This window comes from Trichosurus vulpecula, chromosome 9 (genome assembly GCF_011100635.1).
Source record: "Trichosurus vulpecula isolate mTriVul1 chromosome 9, mTriVul1.pri, whole genome shotgun sequence".
Classification (NCBI taxonomy): Eukaryota; Metazoa; Chordata; class Mammalia; order Diprotodontia; family Phalangeridae; genus Trichosurus; species Trichosurus vulpecula.
In genome coordinates this window covers 96,452,180-96,474,575 of record NC_050581.1, presented here as the reverse complement: position 1 = coordinate 96,474,575, position 22,396 = coordinate 96,452,180, and the positions used below count along the sequence as shown (strand labels likewise).

The 22,396-nt window shown below is 38.7% G+C and overlaps 1 protein-coding gene across 1 annotated transcript in view; it reads left to right on the top strand.

Annotated features, from left to right (window-relative positions):
* Positions 1-22,396, top strand: part of FREM1 (FRAS1 related extracellular matrix 1) — a 141,939-nt gene that overhangs the window by 105,275 nt on the left and 14,268 nt on the right. Inside the window, exons 25-29 of the mRNA XM_036737466.1 lie at positions 950-1,151; positions 2,395-2,539; positions 12,653-12,782; positions 16,360-16,432; positions 21,665-21,814. Coding sequence (XP_036593361.1) covers positions 950-1,151; positions 2,395-2,539; positions 12,653-12,782; positions 16,360-16,432; positions 21,665-21,814 — 700 coding nt within the window. The remainder of the gene's footprint in view (positions 1-949; positions 1,152-2,394; positions 2,540-12,652; positions 12,783-16,359; positions 16,433-21,664; positions 21,815-22,396) is intronic.

The window sequence follows — 22,396 nt, the reverse complement described above, 5'->3', positions numbered from 1 at the left end:
CTCTTCTAACCCTCACAATTAGAGAAGTACTAGTATATTTTATTTTATTTTTTACTCTGCTGTTATTTGCTTATGTGCGCCAGTGCCTTGTTAGGCTTGGCATATTAAGTTGACTGTAGTATCTTTTGTGTGGTTCCATGATTTATTTTTTGTTTTGTTTTTTAATTTAATTTTTAATAAAGAAAAATCTGTTTTCTCTCTCTCCCATCTATGCTCTGCCCTTCCCATTGAAAAAAGAGAAAAAGCAAAACCCTTGTAACAAATATTCATTTGCTTATAGTATTTTTGAGATATCGGGGAAACTACAGGCAGGAAGAGACTAATGTGATGCTCCTAACTCACTATTGGTTATGAATTTTTGGCTAATACAGCCACACTCTGCCTCACCCCCTTCCTTTCACCCTACTCTTTTCATTTCCTGAAAGCGATATGACTGGCCAGGATTAAGGCTGAATTCTGACTGTAGATTAATATATGCTAGAAGAAAGTTCTATCTAATGAGGTAACCAGTTAGAAATAACAAAACATGTAAAATACACAAACTAACTCCCCTTTCCCCTTTCCCTTTTTAAGCTGACATGCAGAAAGAGAAGGCAGACCTAGAAGATAGGAACAAATAGAAATCTGTACTCCTTTTCTGTACCCCAACCCCTTCCTGGTCTTTGGAAGGAGAAATTGGGAAGAAATGATCCAGTACCTTTGAGCCCCTTGGAATAAAAGATGCTTCATAGTTATCTGTATATTCATTTATTCAGTAAACATATGTTGAATACCTTTAATGTTCCGGGTGTAGCCAGACAAGTGCTAGGGAAGGGGAAGAGAAGGAGATTAAAAAGTTGAGATAAGAATCAGTTGCTGCTCTCAGAAGCTTGTGATCTTATAACTATTAGAGCTATGAATGTAGCCTTGTCAGGGAATATCCATTAAACTAACTAATGTACTAATTCAGGTGGACCAGTTGGATAAAAAGCCTCCTCGCATCATCCATCTGAAGTACCCTTCCCAAGTGGAGTTTCTGAAAAACGGCTGCTATGGGATTTACATAACATCTCGAGTCCTGAAGGCATCTGACCCTGATACAGAGGACAACCAAATCATCTTTAAGATTTTACGAGGCCCCCAGTACGGACATCTGGAAAATACAACAACAGGTACCGGGTTTCTCAATCCTCCTAATTGCTCATTTTAAAATACCCAGTGGCTCACATCAAGGATTGGAGTGTTAGAGAGTAATTTAATTAAGTGCATGACCATTTGGTAAACAGTCCCTGAGGCTTTGTGATAGATGCAGTTTATAAATCAATACTAGGACTAAAGAGGGTTTCAAGTCAAGCTTCCCTAATCCATCTTGAATGGGAAAACCAAATGCAGAGTCACAGCTGTTTATTGTTTACAACTTTTTTTTAGGTGCCAGATTGCAATATGTACCAAGTAAGGTACACTGTCAGACCGAAATTCATATTTGTGACTTATTTTCAGTTCTATCATGAATTCCAAATGATGTCAATTAATTTTAAAATGTCATTTGTAGTTGCCCGATGATTTTTCCAGTAGCATACCATTTCTGCCTTGTAGAGACAACGGTCGAAGTACTAAGCCAGACAGAATGATAATACTAATGCTACAGAATTGCAGATTTTCCTAGTACTTCCTTCTGTTCCCTTTCTGCCTGCTGTTTTCCAAAAGTCATCTCCAGGCAAAATTTTCCTGAGGCAAAGAAATAGGACTCTTTCAGTCAGTCAATTAATAAACATTTATTAAGTGCCTGCTATATGAAAGACACTGTGCTAAGCATTAGACATATGAAGAAAGGCAAAAGACAATCCCTGCTCTCAATATAATGAGAGAGACACATATGAATAACCAGATACATAAAAGACACACACAGGATAAATTGAAAACAATCAAGAGAGAAAAGGATAGGAAAAGGTTTCTTACAGAAGATGGAATTTTAGCTAGATCTCGAAGGAAGCTAAGGAAGCCAGGAAGCAGAGATGAAGAGGGAGAAAATTCCAGACATGGGGGACAGCCAGTGAAAATACCTGGTAGTAGACATTAGGAACCCAGAACATTATGATGAGAATTTTATGTCTGATGTACGGCTCTTAAAGTAGCAGGAACTTCTTGAAAGCTGATGTTAGTAACGGCAATAGTTGACATTTCCGTAGTTCTTTCTGGTTTACAAAGCTCCACAGTCACCCAACTAATAAATGTCAGAGCCGGGATTAGAACTCGATCTTTTGGCTTCAAATCCAGGGCCCTTTCCATTATATCACAGCTTCTCTCTTTTATTGATCTTTAATATAATTTTTGTCATAAAATCAAGTTACCATATCATTTTATTAATTCTTACTGAACTGAAATGTGTAAAATTGCTTTATTCTTTACTTTCAGGTGAATTTATTCAGGAGAGATTCAGTCAGAAGGACCTAAACAGCAAAATCATTCTTTATGTCATCAATCCATTGTCAGAAATGAATTCGGATAACTTGGAGTTTCAAGTCACAGACCCCACTGGAAACACTGCTGCCCCTCAGACGTAATAATTGTTTTCTCATTAAGTAGGCTAGCCTGTCATGTATGATTCCCATAAAACTTGAAATCCATTTCAGTGAACTAGATCAAAAGGTTTAAGGTGAGAGGTTAAATTTCAACAGTTCATTCCATAGCATATTCAGGAAATGTAGAGAAAAGCAATAAAAAGGGGTTTCCTTTTTATGATTGTCCTATAGCGGGAAGAACATTAGCTCTCCAAAGTAAGGAAACATAAAAATCATTAAGTTATATCTGGTGGTTTGTGCCATGCATAAATATGAATACATCCCCACCCCCATGGCTAGGATCTTCTTGTCTTGGCAGTACATAAGGGTTTGGAATTATGAGTCAGCCAGTCTCTTGTATAACATCTTGCAGCAAGAGGTCACTCTAGGACTATGGTAATTACAGTCTTTCTAAAATACCCAGGCCAATAAGAATGAAGGGGAAAATGAGACATTGTACATCATGCTATAAATATATTTTAATTTATGTATTTAACAGTTTTAGAAGGCCTATTTGACAGCATTTTATCCCATTTGACGGAAGCTTCCCTCCTTCTTCCCCTGACAAACTCCCCACCCCCAAAATAAAATCAAGTGAGACAGCCAGACACTGCTTTTGTGACCTAGGGTATTGTAAGAGTTGAGAGGAAGAAAAAAATAGAGGGACAAATAGATTTTTTTCAAAGTGTGACATTTAGAATGTAGGTAACATCACACAGCTAGGTGGTGCAGTGGATAGAGCACTGGGCTTGGGATCAGGGAGACTAATCTTTATGAGTTCAAATCTGGCCAGTCGCTTAACCTTGTTTGCCTCAGTTCCTCATCTGTAAAATGAGCTGGAGAAGGAAATGGCAAACCACTCCAGTATTTCTGCCAAGAAAACTCCAAGATGTGCTCACTAAGAGTGGGATATGACTGATATGATTCAGCAACAACAAACAACTGTCTCCTTTGGAGCAAAGAAAAATAATACTCTTTAATTCTTTCTTGACCTCTCTACGCTATTAGACATGGTCAACCATCCTCTCCTTCTTGATAGTCTTTTCTCTCTGGGTTTTTATGACATTGCTATTGGTTCTCCTTCAACCTGTCTGACCACTTTTTCTCAGTCTCCTTTGCTGGGTCATAAGGCTCTACATTGGACCCTCTTCCCATCTTTCTCTACTCTTTCCTAATGACCTCATCAGCTTACATGGCTTTAATTATCATCTTCATGCAGATGACTCAGAGATCTGCATGTCTGGCTCTCTTCTCTATCTTGAGCTCTAGTCTTACAGCACAAATTGCTACTGGACCGTCTCAAACTCAACATGTCCAAAACGACCCATTTCTTCCCCTCCAAATCATGCCTATTTCAAATTTCCCCATTTTTCAGGTTACCAGAATTCACAAGTTCAAAATCATCCTCAACTCCTTGCTCTTACTCTGCATATTCAATCACCCAATATTGCTATTTTTACCTCCATAACAAATACATTCCCTTCTTTCTACACAACCACCACCCTAGATCAGGCCTTCATCTCCTCTCACTTGGATCATTTTAATAACTTTCTAATTGACCTCCCTGTCTCTAGCCTTTCCACATTCCAGCCCAATTTGCAAATAGCTATCAAAGTGATTTTCCTAAAACACAGGTCTGACTATGTTATTCCCCTACACACTGAACTCCAGTGACTCCCTATTATACCTAAGATGAAATATATAAAGTCCTGGTTGGTATTTAAAGTCTTTTACAATCTGTCCTCAATCTGTTCTAGCTTTCTTACTCATGGCTTCCTTTCACATACTCTGCAGTCTAGCCAAACTAGCTTCTTTGCTGATTGTCATATGTGGCACTACATCGCTATGGTTTTACATTGGCTTGACCCCCAAGCCTGGAATGTACTCCCTTATCACGTCCACCTCCACCTCTTAGAATCCCTACTTTACTTCAAGGCTCAGCTCAAGTGCCACCTTCTAAATGAACCTTTTCTCAATCCTCTCAGTTGCAAGTGCCTTCCTCCCAAATCATCTTACATCTCTTCTGTATATGCCAAAATCTTTCCATGTTGCTACTTCTAGCTAGCCTATAAATTCCCCGAGGGCATGGGCTTTTTGCTTTTGTCTTTGTATGACCATGAACTAGTAGGGTGCTTGGCATATGGTAGACATTTCATAAATGTTCTTTAGTTGATTGATTGATTTAATTTAATTAACCAAATATTCTTAAGGCCCTACTCAGCACTGGGGATGGAAAGATTAAGAAATGACACAGGTCCTGTCTTCAAAGATATTATAATAATATGATAGGAGGAGGGGAGATAGATATATACATAGTATAAGAGAAATAGACACTGATAGAGGTACGTTAGTAAATGTTTAACAGCCAGCTTTCTGAGAGCACAATACGCTTTTAAATTTAATCTACACTATTAACATTTTTTCCATCACTTGCTCAAGTCTGTACCAGGGGTGGGAAACCTGAATCCAGGTGTGTGCTGGAGGTGGTCATTGTTAAATTTTCAACCTGAGAAGTTATACCTCAGGAATTGACAAATGTGTCAAATCAGAGCTTAAGTTATTTTTTTGATGACTGTATAACCAGGGGTGGGGAACCTGCCACCTTGAGGCTGCATGTGGCCCTCTAGGTCCTCAAGTGCAGGCCTTTGACTAAATCCAGTGAATTTTGTGAAGTTTGGATTTTGTCAAAGGGCCTCACTTGAGGACCTAGAGGGCCACATGCGGCCTCGAGGCCACAGGTTCCCCACCCCTGGTTATACAGTCATCAAAATAATAACTTAAGCTCTGATTTGGCACATTTGCCAATTTCTGCGGTATAAATTCTCAGATTGAAAACTTAACAATGACCACCTCCAGCACACCCCTGTTCTGTATTCAGGTCATGGAGAAGGAATTTTGGATGATTTTTACCCCTTGCATTCCCATCCAAAGTTTTATTCTTAAATGAGAAGTAAGAATCTTATAGGTCGTTGAGTTTGATTGTCTCATTCTACAGATCAGAAAACTGAGACTCAGGCAAGTTCCTTGCTCCAGGAGAAGTGACTTGACCAAAATCATACCTGGAGTAAACGCCACAGCTGTGTTTTGGAATTAGGTTCTCTGCCTCCAAATCTGTCGCTCTTTACTTTGCACTTTCACTGATGGGTTCGAAGTTAATCATAATCCAGTTCTCTTTGTGCCTGCCACCTCCCGGTTGCTTTTGCCTTAAAAAAATTCTCGTGGTAGTAATGTATTCCAATTAATTCTAGTCATTTGTCCTAGGTTCTTTCATTGACCATCAGGGAAAAAAAAGGACTGTGATCATCTTCCTCTAGGGAAGAAGGCTCGAAAAAATGTCCTTGTTTAGTTCAAGTGAATGCAGTATCTTTCCACACTACCCCCACCCCAAGCCACCCCACTCCACCCCCTTTTCTTTTAGGAAAAACATTGCAACCATGACTTGCAATCTCAGGATCTGCCAGGAGATGTCTCTATAGACAAGTAGAGAAATAAAGTCTATACCTAAACCAAACCAACAGTAACGTATACCGAGCTTGCCACATGATGGGACTTCCCCTAGCCAACCTTCTACAAGTAAAACCTTAGGGGTAGAAAATGAGAGATTTTCCTACCCACTTTTCAGTGTGTATATATGTATGTATGTATGTATGTGTGATTTAAAAAGTGCTTGGGGGGAGGGGATAGTATGTGTGCATGTGTATATTTAAAAAAAAAACTGTAGGCAGTTTCCAATTTAAAAAAAAATGTCAAAAAGTTATTTGTTTGGAATGACAGACATACTTTCCCATAGAAAGGATATTATAAAAGGTAGTTAGGCTCCTGGGTTAATATCAACTCATGTTTCTATGGTTTTTTTTTTAAGGTTTACAAATACTTTCATTAGTCAACCCTATGAAGGAGAGAGTACGAATAGCATTATTCCCATTTTTCAGGTGAGGAAAGTGAGGCCCAGAGACATATGAAGTGACTTAGGGTCACGCAGCTAATGGGTTAGACTAGTCTTCCCACTTAGAACTTCTATGTCCACATTCAGCCCAATTTCCATACTACCATACAAACACCCTAAAGTCTATTTAACCTCTAATGTATCAGTAATACCAAACATCTTCAACCATATTGTTTTATATTATTTTTCACTGCCAATGTATAGTATTTATATTAAGAAAGTACATTCTGCCTGCTGTGCACAGCAAGGAAAGAATAGGATGGCATTAGGAACATACCTCCTCTCCTCCCATCCAGCTGCTGGCCACCCATTTGGGAGCAAGACAGGAACCATATGGTTTGGGAAAAATTCCTTACTCTTCTGTGGATTGGCTGCTCTTGCATAAAGAACATTTGTAAGTCAGGTATTTTGAAAGTCAAGGAATGCCTCAACTTTCATGCATACAGCAATTCAATTGAAATCTACATTTATTTAACATCCATTGTAAGCAGAGCAGACCCTTCAATAAACTTTAACGTGAAATAGCATATGATGAGTGTATTGGAGAGATACAAAGAAAAGTATTACATAAGAGAAATTTGAGAGGGAAAGGTCTTTACCACTGGGGAGGTGGTTAAGCCAGAGAAGCTTCATAGAGGTTTCTTTAATTGAATTGAACCTAAAAAGATGGAAAATAATTCAATAAAAAGGAACAGTACATTCAAGGCCTAGGCAACAGCGTTAGCAAAATCACTGTGGCAGCTTTTGTTCCAGGGACAGAGGAGAGTGCAGAGAAGGGAGTGATATATAATAAGTCTAGACAGGTCCTGTCAAAGGGTAGAGGGCTTTCCAACCCAGGAGGAGTTTGAGTTTGACTTGGTAGGCAGTAGTCTGCCACGGAAGATTTCTGAGCAGGAGAGTGTCAGGACTAGATCTAGGCATAAGGGAGAATTACTGTCAGAAGCACTGAGTGGCAGGAGGAAGCCCACCTCTAATTAAAAATTTGCTAGGGACTAATATACAAAGGGTGTAATCCACATAGCTAATAATCAAAGCAACGTGTAAATGCTACTGAAATTTGTCTCCTTTGGGGAGAAGCAGTGCCCACATCAGCATTCTAAAGACATGATGTAGTAAACAGCCTTTCTAATTAAAGGGGAAGGGATTTGGAGGAGACAAGCTAGAATAAAAAAGTATTTAAAAAAAAAAAACAAGGATGCCAGGGAGCTTTCAAAAGAAAGGGAAGGATTTTTGTGCAGTAGGGAATGTCTGGGGGGCCTGATTCTGCAATGCTAATGAGTTAGTGGTATAATGGAAAGGCTTGATTTTATTACATTGAAATCAAGGTGAATTTTGCTTAAATAAAGCTATCAAATCTTGTTGGTTAATGATTCTACATGGAAGTTTACATCCTTTTGATAAAGCTCAGAAGACTTTATCTGTATAATAATCAAAATTGGGTATTTAAGATCTGTTTAAAAAAGGGAAAAAAAACCCATCACTACCTTAGGATGAGAATCTCTTAGGTCTTGGAGTTAGAAGGGACCTTAGAATCAGAATTTAGAGGTCGTATGAACCTCAGTGGCCATCCGGGCCAACCCATATCAGAAAGGAATCTCTGCTATAACATACTCAACAAAATCATCTTGTCCAAGCCCTTTCCTTATATACATGAGGAAAGTCTAGTCCCAAAACATTAGGTGACTGGTCCAACACCATCCAGACAATAAACGATAGAGCCAAGATTCAAACTCATATCCTTTGACTCCAAACTAATACTTTTTCATTTATCAATCACATGGTATTAGAAGGAAGCATGACTAGGACCATTTCGCTAGATTTTGAGTTCAATTTATGACTAAAGTCAGAAATGATGCACGTACAAATGACACAAATGATTCCTATGGGTACAAATCTGGTGATTCATTGGCTGATTATTTGATACAAGATAATGAAATCTTAGATTCTTTTCTTTCAGGTTGCTTTTTTTTAAAAAAAAATTATTAACACCCCTCTACCGGGGAAATGAAAGGAAAAAGAAAATCAAACTGGTGAATCTAGAAACATTTCAGAAAATCTTAGAAAACTTCTGGCTGGACAGGTGGTTGAAATCCTAGTCTAAAATAAAACTTTTGGATTATCTGTGGATGGCAATTATCCCTTCTGATTTCTGGTTCACATTACTGGGAAAAATCGAGTGCTGACTCCATATGAATATAGGGTTTAATAGATATACCAATGCATACCAAATACTTTGTGGGGGCTTTTTGTTTTTATTTTGAAGTTCCAACTTTATCCTTAAGGCATACACTCCTTGCATATAAACACACAAGTATTTATGAGAATTATAATATATGCTTTCATATGATCTTTCATTGAGAATCTCAAAGTACTTAATAAGCATTAACTACGCCTCATGTAATCTTTGAAGTAGGAGGTTAAATAAACTTTGGAAAATGGAGAAATTGAGGCATGGAAAGGTTAAGTAAGTTGTACATAATCACTTTTGACGCATGACTCCGAATCTCAAACTAACATTTTAGTCCTGGCAAGCAAGTTTTTCCCTTATTTTATTTTTTCTTTCATCAGAATCTAACGTTTGTTTAAACTAATCACAGACGTAAGTACAAAAATATGTTTCAGTGAATGGAAAATCCAGAAAGAGACTCTTTGCCTAAACCTGCATGGTTTACCCTTGATAGGCACATGCATTTGTCAAGAAATTAACCCTCTCTGCAGATTGCTCATTTATATAAGGAGTACTGAGTGTGGATTAGTGTTGAGTGCTGGATTTGAGTTGATAAGACGTTGGTTAAAGTTCCACCTCGGGGATTTGCTCATCCTGTGATTCTGGGCAAATCACTTAATTTCTCTGTGCCTCAGTTTCTTCATCTGTAAGATGAGGGGTTGATGTCCCTTCCATCTTTTAGTCTGTGACCTTAAGAATCATTTTCCAAGGAGCCATTCTTCAAAATTCTTTAGTTCAGAAACATGAACAAAAAATGTCCACAGTACAGTACAAACTGAGTACTGTATGTGTCATTTGATTTAGTAAATATCCAGTAAGTGATTATGAAATGAATGGACATGTAAAAGCATTGAAAATGTGGAGATCCAAGGAGGTGATAAACATTGATACCTCTCTGTGTCTTAATTAGCTGTGGGACTCTAGGCAGCTCGGTATCTTAACCTGTGTTTCTGCTTCCTCATGTAAAATGAGAAGGTTAGAGGAGATGGCCTTCAAGGACACTTCAAGAGCTAAATCTACGATGTAAACGCAAATTCATAAAAGTACCAATGTACACTTAGTATTTAAACTGTTTCGGGTGCTGGAAATGAAAAGATTAAGAGTAGCAGCCCCTGCCTCAAGAAGCTTACAGTCTATTAGAAGGATTTAGACACGATAAGGAAGATACATAGATAAGGTTTGTATTAGAAGTAATATAAACAGAAAAAGAAAATTCACCTTGGTTATATCATTTGTGTCCTTTCACATTTATATCAGAGTGTTTCTGTGTCATCTCCAGAGGCATCTAGATGGTGCAGAGGATAGAAGGCAGAACCTGAAACCAGGAAGACTTGAGTTCAAATTCTAACGCAGATACTTTCTAGCTATGTGACCCTGGACAAGTCACTTAAGTTCTGTCAGCCTTTTTTCTCATCTGTAAAATGGGGTTAATAATAGCACCTACTTCCCTGAGGAAGTGAGGATCAAATGAAATAATATCTATAAAGTATTAGGCATAAAGTGCTGTATAAATGCTAGCTATTATAATGGTTATTATTACTGTGACCTGTCACAAATCTAACAAAAGCTTAAGGGCATAGAATCACCAAATTCCATCCATCAAACCTTTATTAAATACCTCTAAGCACATGTCACTTTGGATAGAAAGACAACAAACAAAAGCAAAAAAATAGTGTCTGGGAGGATATGTCATATAAAAAGGAAGTAAATTCGAGAACATTTGAGAAGGAAGGAACACTGGGGCAATCAGGGAAGACTTCAAAAGATAAGTAGTCACCACCCTGAGTTAAAGAACGTTAAGGATGCTACCAGAACTAGCAGGATGGTGAGGGCTGAATTTGCCAAGTTCAGGAAAGAGTAAGTAAGTCGCTTTGGCTAGAGTGTGTGAAGGGTGGCAAATCTGAAAAGGCGTGACAGAGTCTGGAGTCAGACTGCGAGGGATTTTAAATGCCCAACTGAGAAGTTTGTGTTTTAACTTAGAGGCAAATGGTCGTCACTGAAGTTTCTTGTTAGGTTCAGGTCAGTACTTTAGGAAGATTATTTTGGTCGCTGCATGGAGGATGGATTCCCATTAGATTGTAAACTCCTTGAGGGCAGGGACTGTCTTTTGCCTCTCTTTATATCTCCAGTGCTTACCACAGTGCCTGGCACATAGTAGGTACTTAATAAATATTTATTAAATGAATGAATGGATTGGAGAGGGGAGAGACTGGAAGTAGGAGAACCAAATAGTTGGCTTGGTGTAGCAGATAAAGTATAAAACTTAGAGTTGGACGTGTGTGGGTTCAAATCCTGCCTCAAATACTTAATAGTTATATAATTGTGGGCAAGTCTACTACCCAATCTGTCCCTCCTTTCTCACTTGTAAATGAGGGGGTTGGCTTTGATGGCCTCTGAACTCCAACAATTTGTGGTTAATCATCCGCTCCAAACACCTTACTTTATGGAGAAATAAATTGAGGCCCACAGAGCAAAGTAACTTGGTGGTTGTATCTTTCTGAATTTAAATAAGAATCTGGATACTCACTTGGCAATTCAGACTGCCATTAAAGAAGCTGTGGTTAACATTAGTAAGAAATGGATTCCTGAAAGAATTCAATATTGAAAGGCATTTGTAACTTACTGAGACTTTGTTGAAATCTATCCAAATCTGTTCCTTTTGATTCCTTGTTCCTTCCCTGTCCTAGGAGGAGAAAATGGATTGGAGTCAGAGGACTTGATTTCAAGTGTTGGCTCTCCCACTGACATTCCTGACCTTTAGCAAATCACAGACTCCGAGCCTCAGTGTCCTCACCTGTATAATGAGGGATTTTGATTAGATGATCCCTAAGGTGCCTTTCTGCCTTTCCTTTGTCTCATTTCTGTCTTTTCTCCCTGCTTTCCTTGCTAATATTTATTTTTTCTTCTTCTTCTCATTCTCCGAACCTGTCAGGGTTTTTTTTTTGCCACGTATTGTTTCCACTGGCATTGTAACCATTGTTATTACCTGTTCATCTCAGAACTCTACAAGCTTAGGAATTCTTTCTTGCTCATGTTGTTTTGTTTCATGCCAGATTTGAATTCATTTGCATCAAAAACCCATCTTGAGTGGCAAAAGTTACAGAGTTTATTTTTCAGTAGAAGTATTTGTATGACTGTGGAAATCTTCAAACCTTAGTATAATGCATTTGTTATGATGTATTATTAGACTTTGATAATAGCCTTGCTCCAGCACAACTTCTAAAATTAACTCCCTCCTAGAAATCAGGGAAGGTCCTGTGTAATTGGAAAGCATTGTGTTTATGATACTGGTAACCAGACTTTCTAGAGCCTAAGGAAAAATTAAAAAGTGAGATCTGGGGAGAAATAATGGGATGAAGAGGAAGGGAAACAGAGATTGGATCCTATTGGAAGGTCTGGGAGGCAAACCATAGGTTTATGAGAAAGATACAATGGAAAGAGAATTAGGCCTGCCTGGGTTCAGGTCCTGTTCCTACCACCAACATACTGTGTGACCTTGGGCAAGTTACTTAACCTCATTAATCAGTTTCTTCATCTGTGAAATGAGAACTTTGGCCTAAATGATCTCTAAGGTCCTCTCCAGTTTTGATGACCCTCATAGGTCTACAGAAAGGATCACAATGAAGGGTAATGAAAGTCCTAAAATCAAATTGGGGTCTTAAGGAGAAAATGTTAGAAGAAACAAACCCAAACTCCTGTTCCAAGTTACTTGTAGAGAAAGAAAATCAGCCATCCACAATTTTCCCCATATTTTTCTGCTTGGACACCAATAGGAAGAATGAAATTGGGCTTCCGTGTCAACTACTGAACTATGCCTACTATGATTATGTGTGAATTAATGATCACAATATTACAGTCCTTAGGAAAACCCATATATCCTACAAGAATTAATGCTACATTTCTCACGAATATCTTTCTTTTTCCTCCTTCCATGCATAGTTTGGAATTAAAATGGTCCCACATTCAGTTGCCTCAGACTGAATACGAGGTGTGTGAAAATGTGAACACATTGCCCCTGAAAATCACCAGGACAGGCCATTCCATGGAGTCAGCCTTTGTTGGAGTAAAGGTAACTTTAAAATGTAAAATTATAAACCTGAGTGTAAGGTTGCTGCAAGTGCCTGGTGAAACCTTCCTGTACCCTGGAAACCTTCTCAAACAATCAGTGTGAATTCACATTCCACCCCACTCCTGGGATTTGGATGGCAAATTCTTCTGAGGTCATGCCAGCTTCAGTTCATGTTCCTTTGTATATGACTGAAATGTGTTCTGAATGAACTCCATCTATAGAACTTTAGGTGATTATTTGCATAAAGTCTTCGAGTTTTGATTTCATAATCATATTGTTAGGATTATTTCACTGACATGTGATTTAGAAATAGAAGATTATTTCCCTCCTTTTGCAGTAAGACTAGTAAGAATGAAGAAAATTATATAAATGATGGCGCAGTGAATTCAGTGTATTACTTAATGTATGGATTATATGTAAGAAGTTTTCAATCCCGAACTAATTTCCTCCTATTATCTAGCATACTTAAAAGCTTTCCTTCCTTCCTTCCTTCCTTCCTTCCTTCCTTCCTTCCTTCCTTCCTTCCTTCCTTCCTTCTTTTCTCTTTCTTTTCTTTCTCTCATTCCATTCATTCGTTCAACAATAGATCATCCCCTTCATCAGCTGATAATACTCATAGAATAAAGCATAACTCAATATTAGCCTAGGCCCCCAAAGAACTAGAAGGTTGAACTTTGCACAAACCTGTGCATTTTTGGAACATTCCAAAGCCAAGTAGAGGTGATTTTCAGAATATCTGCTATTTTGATTACCCATAACACCCTTCGTTAGTATGGATAGTCGAGGGTTAATCAGTTAATCTTTTTCACAACTGAAGTGCGTCAAAAGGGCTCCTGGAATAAAATTTCTTTAAGGAAATAAAAAGAGAGAATAAAATGGAAGCTTTGGCAAAATGGAACCAAGAATGTCCTTGCTCAGCCTTATTTTTAGAGAAAAGGACAAATATTGGGGTCTATAAAATCATATCTATTTTAAGCCTCAATTACAATATGTCAAGTATCTATAAAACATTTACCTTCTAATAAGACCAAAAGGTAAGGTGAGGTGCTTATGCTTTTAAAACAGGGCCTCTTTCCTATGACTGTTGCTTCACTGGCATAATAAACATTCATCCATTAAAATAGCCGAAAGCATAGAAGCAATATGGTGTATTGGAAGGAATGCTAGTTTCAGAGTTGGTTCAGAAGGTTCAGAAGCCCTTGATTCAAATCTTGGCACAGCCACTAGTTATTTGTATGAACTTAGATGAGTTTCTTCTCCTCTCTGGGGACTCAGTTTCCTCATCTGGATAATGAGGAGATTGGATATGCTCTCTAAGGCTCTTTCCAGCTTTAAATTTGATAATGTTCCATATTCGTGTGCAGTTGATTATTTACAGAAATATCTGATGGTGTGCCTTTGTCTTTTCACATATTCTTCTCTGCCTATGTAGAAAATGCCATATGTTCCAGAATTTCTGCCAGTGCCATTATCCACTTTGCCAATATAGAAATAGTTGATGCGATTTTATACTTAATCCTATTTTTGACCGAGCAAGCAGTAGTAGCTACATCATGAGTTGTAGGATCAGACTCGAAGAATGTCAGAATTGAGCTCATCAAATCCAATCCTTCATTTTACAGACATGGAAACTGAGGTTCACAGGAGTGGAGGGGCTTGTCTAGGTTCACATAGCTAGTGTGTGTGACAGATCTATGAGTTAAGACAAAATCTCTTGGCAAAGCATAGAATATATTTGCAAACTTCAACATGCTAATACATGCTAGTTATTATTATATTTTATATTTTACTGATGTACTTTTCTTTCTACTATGCCATGATCTCTACTCCCATCAGCTTGAGTTTGCACTCCTTCCTTCCCGAGGTCCAGTTACTGTGTATTTCTTTGGGAATTCAAGGCTCGCACAAACTTTCCTCTTCACATTATTGGCCATATGACAAAAAAGGAGGAAAAAATCGATGGGATTTTATCCTATGCTCTTGGCATATGATTAAATCATTCCCCCTAATCTAACAAACCTCTCTACCTGCCTTGTTCCATCCTATTTCTTTTCTCACATAAGCTTCTGCACACTCCATGGTGGTAAATACTAGGTAATTGCACATGCAGGTCTCATGCAGGGACCCAAGTGTAATGGAACCTCCAGCATATGGTAAATACAGGTGTACAATAGCCTGCCACTTCTCAATAAGAGATTGTTCCACAGGAGCCTGGGCATCACAAATAAACAGGGAAAAAAAGGGATGGAGACAATTTTAGGAAGGACCATCTGATAAAAATGCTTCCAATTCAGACATATTAAAAGATGCCATTTCTCTTCATTCCCCTCAGCATTTTTTTAAAAATGGAGATATTATTTGAGGTTTTACAGAAAGATTTGCTTTTTAATTTTTCAAATATTGCTTCTAGTTACCTAAACTACCTTTTGTTGAGGAAGAGGGAACTTTAAACTCTTCCTGAATACCTAATAATTAAAAAAAAACTTTTTTAAATGAACAAAAATGACACTTCTCTGATTTCTATTCTTACCTGGGGCTCTAAGATTTCCCTTTCCCTAAGCCAGTCAAGGGCTCTTCCCATGACTCCTCTTTCATGTACACACTTGCAGAGAGGAGATAGGTTCTATCCAGAGCATGAGACAGCCTGTCTTGTTTAAGTCCTAGCACTCTGAGTCACTTATATCCTAGGTCATTTTTCAGCAACGTATGGCTTGGGAACCCTGCAAAATTCTCAATTCATAATGCGTTCTTGGTGAGGATGGAATGCCTTCTTGAGACTGTTTTCAGCCCAGCTCTTCCCACAAAGCTCTCATTCACATCATGGAAAAGCCATAGTTTCATCCAGACTGAATGGCCCAGATTTGTTTGTTAATTAATCGAGTCCAGAGCTTTTTAATGTTATTCAACTAGCGAGTCAGCCAATAGATCATCACCAGGGTTTCAAGAAGAGCCTTCTTTTCCCTCCCCTGCCCTTGGCTTCCTTTAGAAGAGAGGTTCTTAACCTTTTTATGACATGGACCCCTTTGACATACAGTTAAGCCTATAGACCCTTTCCCAGAATAGTGTTTCTAAAGCATAAAATAAAATAAATAAGATTACAAAGGAAGCAAATTATTCTGAAATATAGTTATCAAGATATTTTAAACCCCACCAAAACAAATGTTTGGATCCCAGTGTAAGAACCCCTGTTCTAGAACACAATTTAAAAGAAAGAAGGTGCTACATTTTACACCTAATAAAAGTATTTTTACATTTCATTCCATTTTATTTCCATTAAAGAAACCCACTCATTGTAAAAGAAAAGAAAAAAGAGCCTATTTTCCAGTAAATTAGCTTCTGAGAAGATTCGTGCCTCCAGAATCTTCAATGATTCCCTTAAAAATATACTACACCTATACATAAAATGAATAAACTCAATATTGAAAACAAATCCAGCAGCATGGGTTTGGGCAGCCAGGGCGTAGAAAATGCAAACCCATCCAATTTATCTGTATTTACATCACTAAAAGAAAGCTTTCCCCTCTCCCTCTCTCTCCCTTTCCTTCCCTGCCTCCATCCCCCTCCCACCCCTTTTAAGGTCAACCAAGTATCAGCTACAATCGGAAAAGATTTCACTGTGAATCCATCTAAGCTGATTCAGTTCGATCCAGGTAGGTTTTGCCATGACAATCTGCTTTGCTTTTTTGGAGGGGAAAGTGGGAGTTTGTAAAGAGGCATGAAAAATGTGTTATACTGTGTATTAGATGGCCATGGCCAACTAGAGACTTTCTAACACCCATGGATTCTTCAGACTCTCCTTTCTCATCCTCAAGTTAGTTGTTTCAACAAGAGAGAAGTGACCTGAAATTCTAGACGTCTCCACTTGTTTATATCAATCACAGTGGGTTTCTCTGAATGGCATATTACTGTTTATAAAAAATCTGTCTGTGACTCAGTAATCAGACGACTGGCAATTTTCTGTACCCTCTGCACCCTAATGTAAACCTTCCTCTCCCAGAGGTTGGAAACAAACAATTATTCATCTCATTGGATGGGTTTCTATGTTCTTCCAGGCTCAGGAGCTGACTTGATTCTTAGTATTCTAAAGCAAAGAACTGGGGAAGACTTGAAGTAGATGGAGGCCTGGGGATGAGAACAGGGATCTAGGATCACATTAGAGCACTAGAAGGTCAGCCATTTTTGGCAGCTACTATGTGATGCTTCAGAAGAAGGTAGGGGCAGAGGAGGAGCCCCTAATCTCCTCCAGAAAACTGACCAAATATGTATATAAGACAAAGGGAGGCTAATCCTAACTCTTATCTGAGCTTAATACATGGAGTATGAAGTTTTGTTACTTTTATTTTAATACGTAAGATTTTATATGTTATTTGATCAACAATTATGCAACTCTCCTATAGTAGTTAACATTCTGACATTCTTCAAGCTGACTATATGCTACTTAAGAATGGTTGAAGTTAGTTTATGTTTCATCCTAATTCAGTGCCTCTTGATTGGTGGGCCTGTGTTCTCCGAGTCTATACCATCAAAGTACAAGCTCCTACAGATTCCACTACTCTGGAAGAGTTTGAGCTTGAGCCTTATAACCAATTGTGTGTCTGTGACTGAAGACTAACCTATTCTACTTAAGAAAGGCTCATCACCAAAAGGTTGGCCAGAGGGTGATGAATTTTTCAGCTGCAGTCATTCTTAAAGACCATCTATTATGGCAGGAAGAGTTTCAGATCTGCATCGTTGGAGCCAAGTCAACAAGCAATTTTTATTAAGTGTCAGGCACTGCTCTAAGTAGTGAAGGGGATATCCATATAAATGAAATCCTTAAAGTACTAAAACAATTTCTACTTGCCTTCTTCTGATTCTATTCAGTGACTGTTGACCTTCATGCTAGGGTCAAACAAGATGGGAGCGTTTGATTGGTTTCACTGTGCCTTGTTTTCTACCTCATATGAGGACAAATCTTACCGCTCAGCTTTCAGTGGGCTTCAATAGATTGTCCTGTGATTCAAAATGGAGTTGAGTTTTGTTACAAATTTAAGCTTGGGTTTGGTTTTTAGTAAACTCTGAACACATTAATTGTTGCTCTGTCTAGATTGACAAATCCTTGAAAAGGAAATTAAGGGAGGCTCTGGAATGTCCTTCCCTGAATATTTAAAAGAAAGGGTAAATACCTGTCTGTCTAGGTCAGTCTGGGTATAATTTTTTCCCAAACACTAAAGATTTCTGGAGATCCCGGTTAGCCTTAAATTTTAGGGATTCTTTTGAATGCTTTAAGAAATAATATAGACAGAGGAGGAAGGTGGTTTGGTAGACAGTGAAAGACATGTAAAAAAAGTGTTAACTGCCCTCAAGAAATTTAAAGTCTCCTTGATCCCTCTGCCTTCGATTTCTCCTCTGTCCAACTCACCCTTCATGTAACTATCAAAATAATCTTCCTAATACATCTGACCACAGCATTCCTTTGTTCAGAAGCCTTCTTATTTCTGACTATTGAAATCTCTCTTTCTTAAAGGCCCAGCTCAGGTGCTACATTCTCAGTGAAGCTGTTCCTAATCCCCTTCTTGTGAAAGTGATCTGTCTTTCCTCAGTTTTATTCTAGATGTCTTTGTCTGGATATCCTTTTCCCCTTATCACTTATTTAGTCCTTTTTTCCCATCTTTTCTCTTTCAAACACACTTTCCTTACCACTGCCAGTATCATCTTCCTAAAGCATAGTTCTAATGATGTCACCACTCTGTTTGAAAATGTTCAGTAGTTCCCTGTTGCTTCCAAGATAAAAGTGAAACTCAGGCTAGAATTGAAGTCCCTCCCCAATCCAGGTCCAACCTACCTTTCTAGCTGTATTTAACATTGTTCCCCTTCACACACCCTTCTCCATATCTCCAGCTCTGCAGACACTGGGACAGCCAATGACAAGGCACAGAGTCAAGAGAGGGACTGTCATCTTCAAGAAACTACAAGCAGGCCAGTGTAGCTAGGTCATAGCTACATAGGATGGAGGGGAGTAAAGTGTAAGAAGACTGTAAAGGGAGAATAGGGCCAAGTTATGAAGGACTTTAAGATTTTGTATTTAATCCTGGGGCTAATAGAGAGTCATTTGGAGTTTATTGAGTAAAGTGACAAGAGTAGACCTACACTTTAGGAAAATCACTTTGGCAGGTGGGTGGAGGATGAATTGGAATGGGAAGAGAATTGAAGCAGGGAAACTAATTAGGAGGCTATTTTGTCCAGGTGAGAGGTAATGAGGGCCTGCCTAGACCAATGTGTTGGCTGTGTGAGTGGAGGGAAGGGGACATATAGAAGAGGTGTGGAAAAGGAAAAAAATGACAAGATTTGACAACAGATTGGATACATGGAGTAAGTTCAAATGAGAACTAGAAAATGCTACCATGGTTGTGAGCCTGGGTGACTGGAAGGATTGTGGTGTTTTTGATAGCAATAGGGAAATTTGGAAGAGAAGAGGATTTGGGAGAGATAGTGATTTCTGTTTACAACATGTTGAGTTTTAGATCTAAGAATTCTAGTTTGATATGTCTAAAAGACAGCTGATGATTCCAGACTGGAGTTTAGGAGCAAAACTAGGGCTATAAATATAGATCTAAGAACCATCTGCATCAAGATGGTAATTAAACCCATAGGAGCTGATGTGATCACTTAGCAAGATATAGTGGGATAAGAAAAGCCCAGAACAGAGTGTTGTGGGGACACCTACAGCTAGTGGACGTGACCTGGATGAGGATCTAGCAAAGGAGATCAGGAGGGAATGATGAGACAGGTAGGGGGAAAATCAAGAGAGAGCCTTGTCAAGAAACCCTGGAAAGGAGAGGGAATCCAGGAGGAGAAGGTGATTAACTGTGACAAAATTTTCAGAGAAGTCAAGAAGGATGACAATTGAGAAAAGGCCATTAGGTTTGGCAATTAGAATGTTTTCTACTGAGGGTTAAGGACTCTGTCATTTTTTTTTATCTTTCTAAGATGAGCACCAAACACAATACCATTCATTCTTTCAAAAAACACTCATTAAACATTTACTGTGCGCCAAGCACCACACCAGGCATATGGCATGTGCCTTCATGAAACTTACAGTCTAGTAAAATATACACAACTAACTATAACATACCATATTATATGATAAGTCCATTAAGGACATAAACATGCTATCTGAGGTCTGAGGAACAAGGATATTAACAGTGGACTTCATAAGGGGAGATGGCAATATAGCACAATTTGAAATTCAATAGGGGAAGATGGGGGGCAAGATGTAATGTAGCAAGTGTTTGATAAATGCTTTTTAAATTGAGTATACCATAGGAACAATCTACTAAAGATATCCTCTACCACCCCGAGTATAATAAGCTAGCAATAAGCCAGGATTTTTCAAGTACAAAATAATTTCTCCCCTACCCCTGCCAAAACCAATTTCTCTTTATGGGAAGCCAAGGATATATCCCACTTTTCTCCTATATTATACTGCTCATTAGCAAGACCTTAACTGAGAATTTGGTGCTCTGTGGTAGCTGTCATAAATATGGTACCAGTGAAACACATTGGAATAATCAGAGAACTGTAGAACATTGAGCACCAGGAGAGTATGTGAGAGGAGGATTTATTTGGGAAAAAAGGCTCAGAAGAATTTAAGAATCCTGCTAAAGGGGAACTCTGGCTGAAAACTATTCAAAATGAACACTGAATAAAATGAAGGAGTTAATGAATCAGTCAATTAACATGTGTTGAGTACCTACTATGTGCCAGATACTAGGAATATGAATACAAAAATGAGACAAAAATGAATACAAAAAAATCAAGAGGATTACATTTTATTCAAAGTACACAATATATTCATAGAGAAGTAAATACAAATTATACGCAAAATAAACACTAAGTGATAGGAAGTGGGAGCAGGGAGGAGGTATTAACAAGTGAGAGAATCAGGAAAGTGGTTTGGCATAGGTGACCCAAGAAAAGCTTTGAAGGGAGCTAGGGGTTCCAAGTGGCAGAGGTGAGAAAGAAATGCCATCTTCCTCTCTCTCTCCATTTAATATGTTCCTTCTTTCCCTAAAAAATCCTTTGTCATTTCCACAGGGGCACCACAGAGACCAGAGGAGATGACTGTTCATCCCACCATAATAACAGCAGCATGTCTGGGGTGGGGAAGGGGGGATGGGTGGTATGTTCAGAGTATCAAAGCTGCTTTCATTAAGGTCACAAGATTACTAGGAGCCGAGCTTAATTGTAACTCCACAAGCAGAGGCAGACAGAGAAAGAGAAATACTGGCTTGGGTTATTTCTAGACACCCCACCCCCTAAATTGTCTCCAGTAGGATATCAAAATCTTAAGTGTGACATCATGATGGAGGAGGAGGAGGGCATTTCTTGGCTAGGAAATACCCTGGAAGCCAAGTCAGAGTGTCCGTGGAGACAGCCACCTTTATAAATAAGCCATTTCAAGATCTCTCTGCCCCTTCCCATACCAAACCATCATCCTAATTATCTCCAGCACCGGCACTTGGAAAATTTTTTAAGCAACTACTAAGATTTTAAGATTTCAATACTTGTTTATTCTCAACAAAAGAGGGAAAATGAGGTAGGTCAGAGGAAAATGGAGCCTCAAATATCGTTGGATAACCATTTTGCTTCTCCCACATAAGGCAGCCAATTTTTTTGGTTACAGTGTTTGCCTTTATAGGGAATCATCATTGTCCAGGAACAAATGTGGTCTTTTAATGTTATTTGGGGAAACAGCAGGAGTGCAGTCAGTCAGGAAGAGCACAATAGATCACCCAGGCTACTCCAGCCTCGCTGTAGACATGTTAATTAATATATTTCTCTGACACCTAGGTTGATTGAAATAGCAATTAAAGAGTAATTAAAATGTTTACTTCTTGTAGGAATGTCAACTAAGATGTGGAATATAGCAATTACCTATGACGGATTAGAGGAAGATGATGAGGTCTTTGAAGTAATTCTCAACTCCCCTGTGAATGCCGTTCTTGGCATGAAGACAAAAGCCAGAGTGAAAATTTTGGACTCAAAAGGAGGTATTCTTTTGATCCTTGTCTTGAAATCGGGGCAGTCTTGGCTCTGCAGTCCACTAGCTTTCAACAGCCAATGTGCTTGATAACGCCTTCGAATCAAAATGCTTAATTTCTTGTCAAGAAAGCAACCTGGGCCACGGTAGGCCCTTTATCCTGGCATCAACTTCATGCTGTTTTCCTCCTGCTAAGAACTTTCACTGGAGAAAAGCAACAAGTCAGAACCAGGGTTGTTGTTGTTGTTGTTGGTGGTGGTGGTGGTGGTGATGGTGGTGGTGTGTGTGTGTGTGTTTTCTCCTCCTACCCTTTTGCTATTTTCACAGAGGGGACCAAAAATAGGTCATTGAAAAATCTATCGATAATTATTTTCCCCTAGAGATTGCAGAGCTGTAATTATCCTCCTCTGTCAAAGAGATCTCTCAATGCCTAAAACCCCAGCCCATATTACAGCAGGACCAGGAAAATCATGAGAGGAAGCAGTTGAAGAAAATTACAAACGAAAGATGCAGCTGGCTTGGGAATCCAGGAGCAGCTGGAGAATATTAATGAATTACCTTGGGCCTACCCGAGCCAACTAGGTTCTGTATG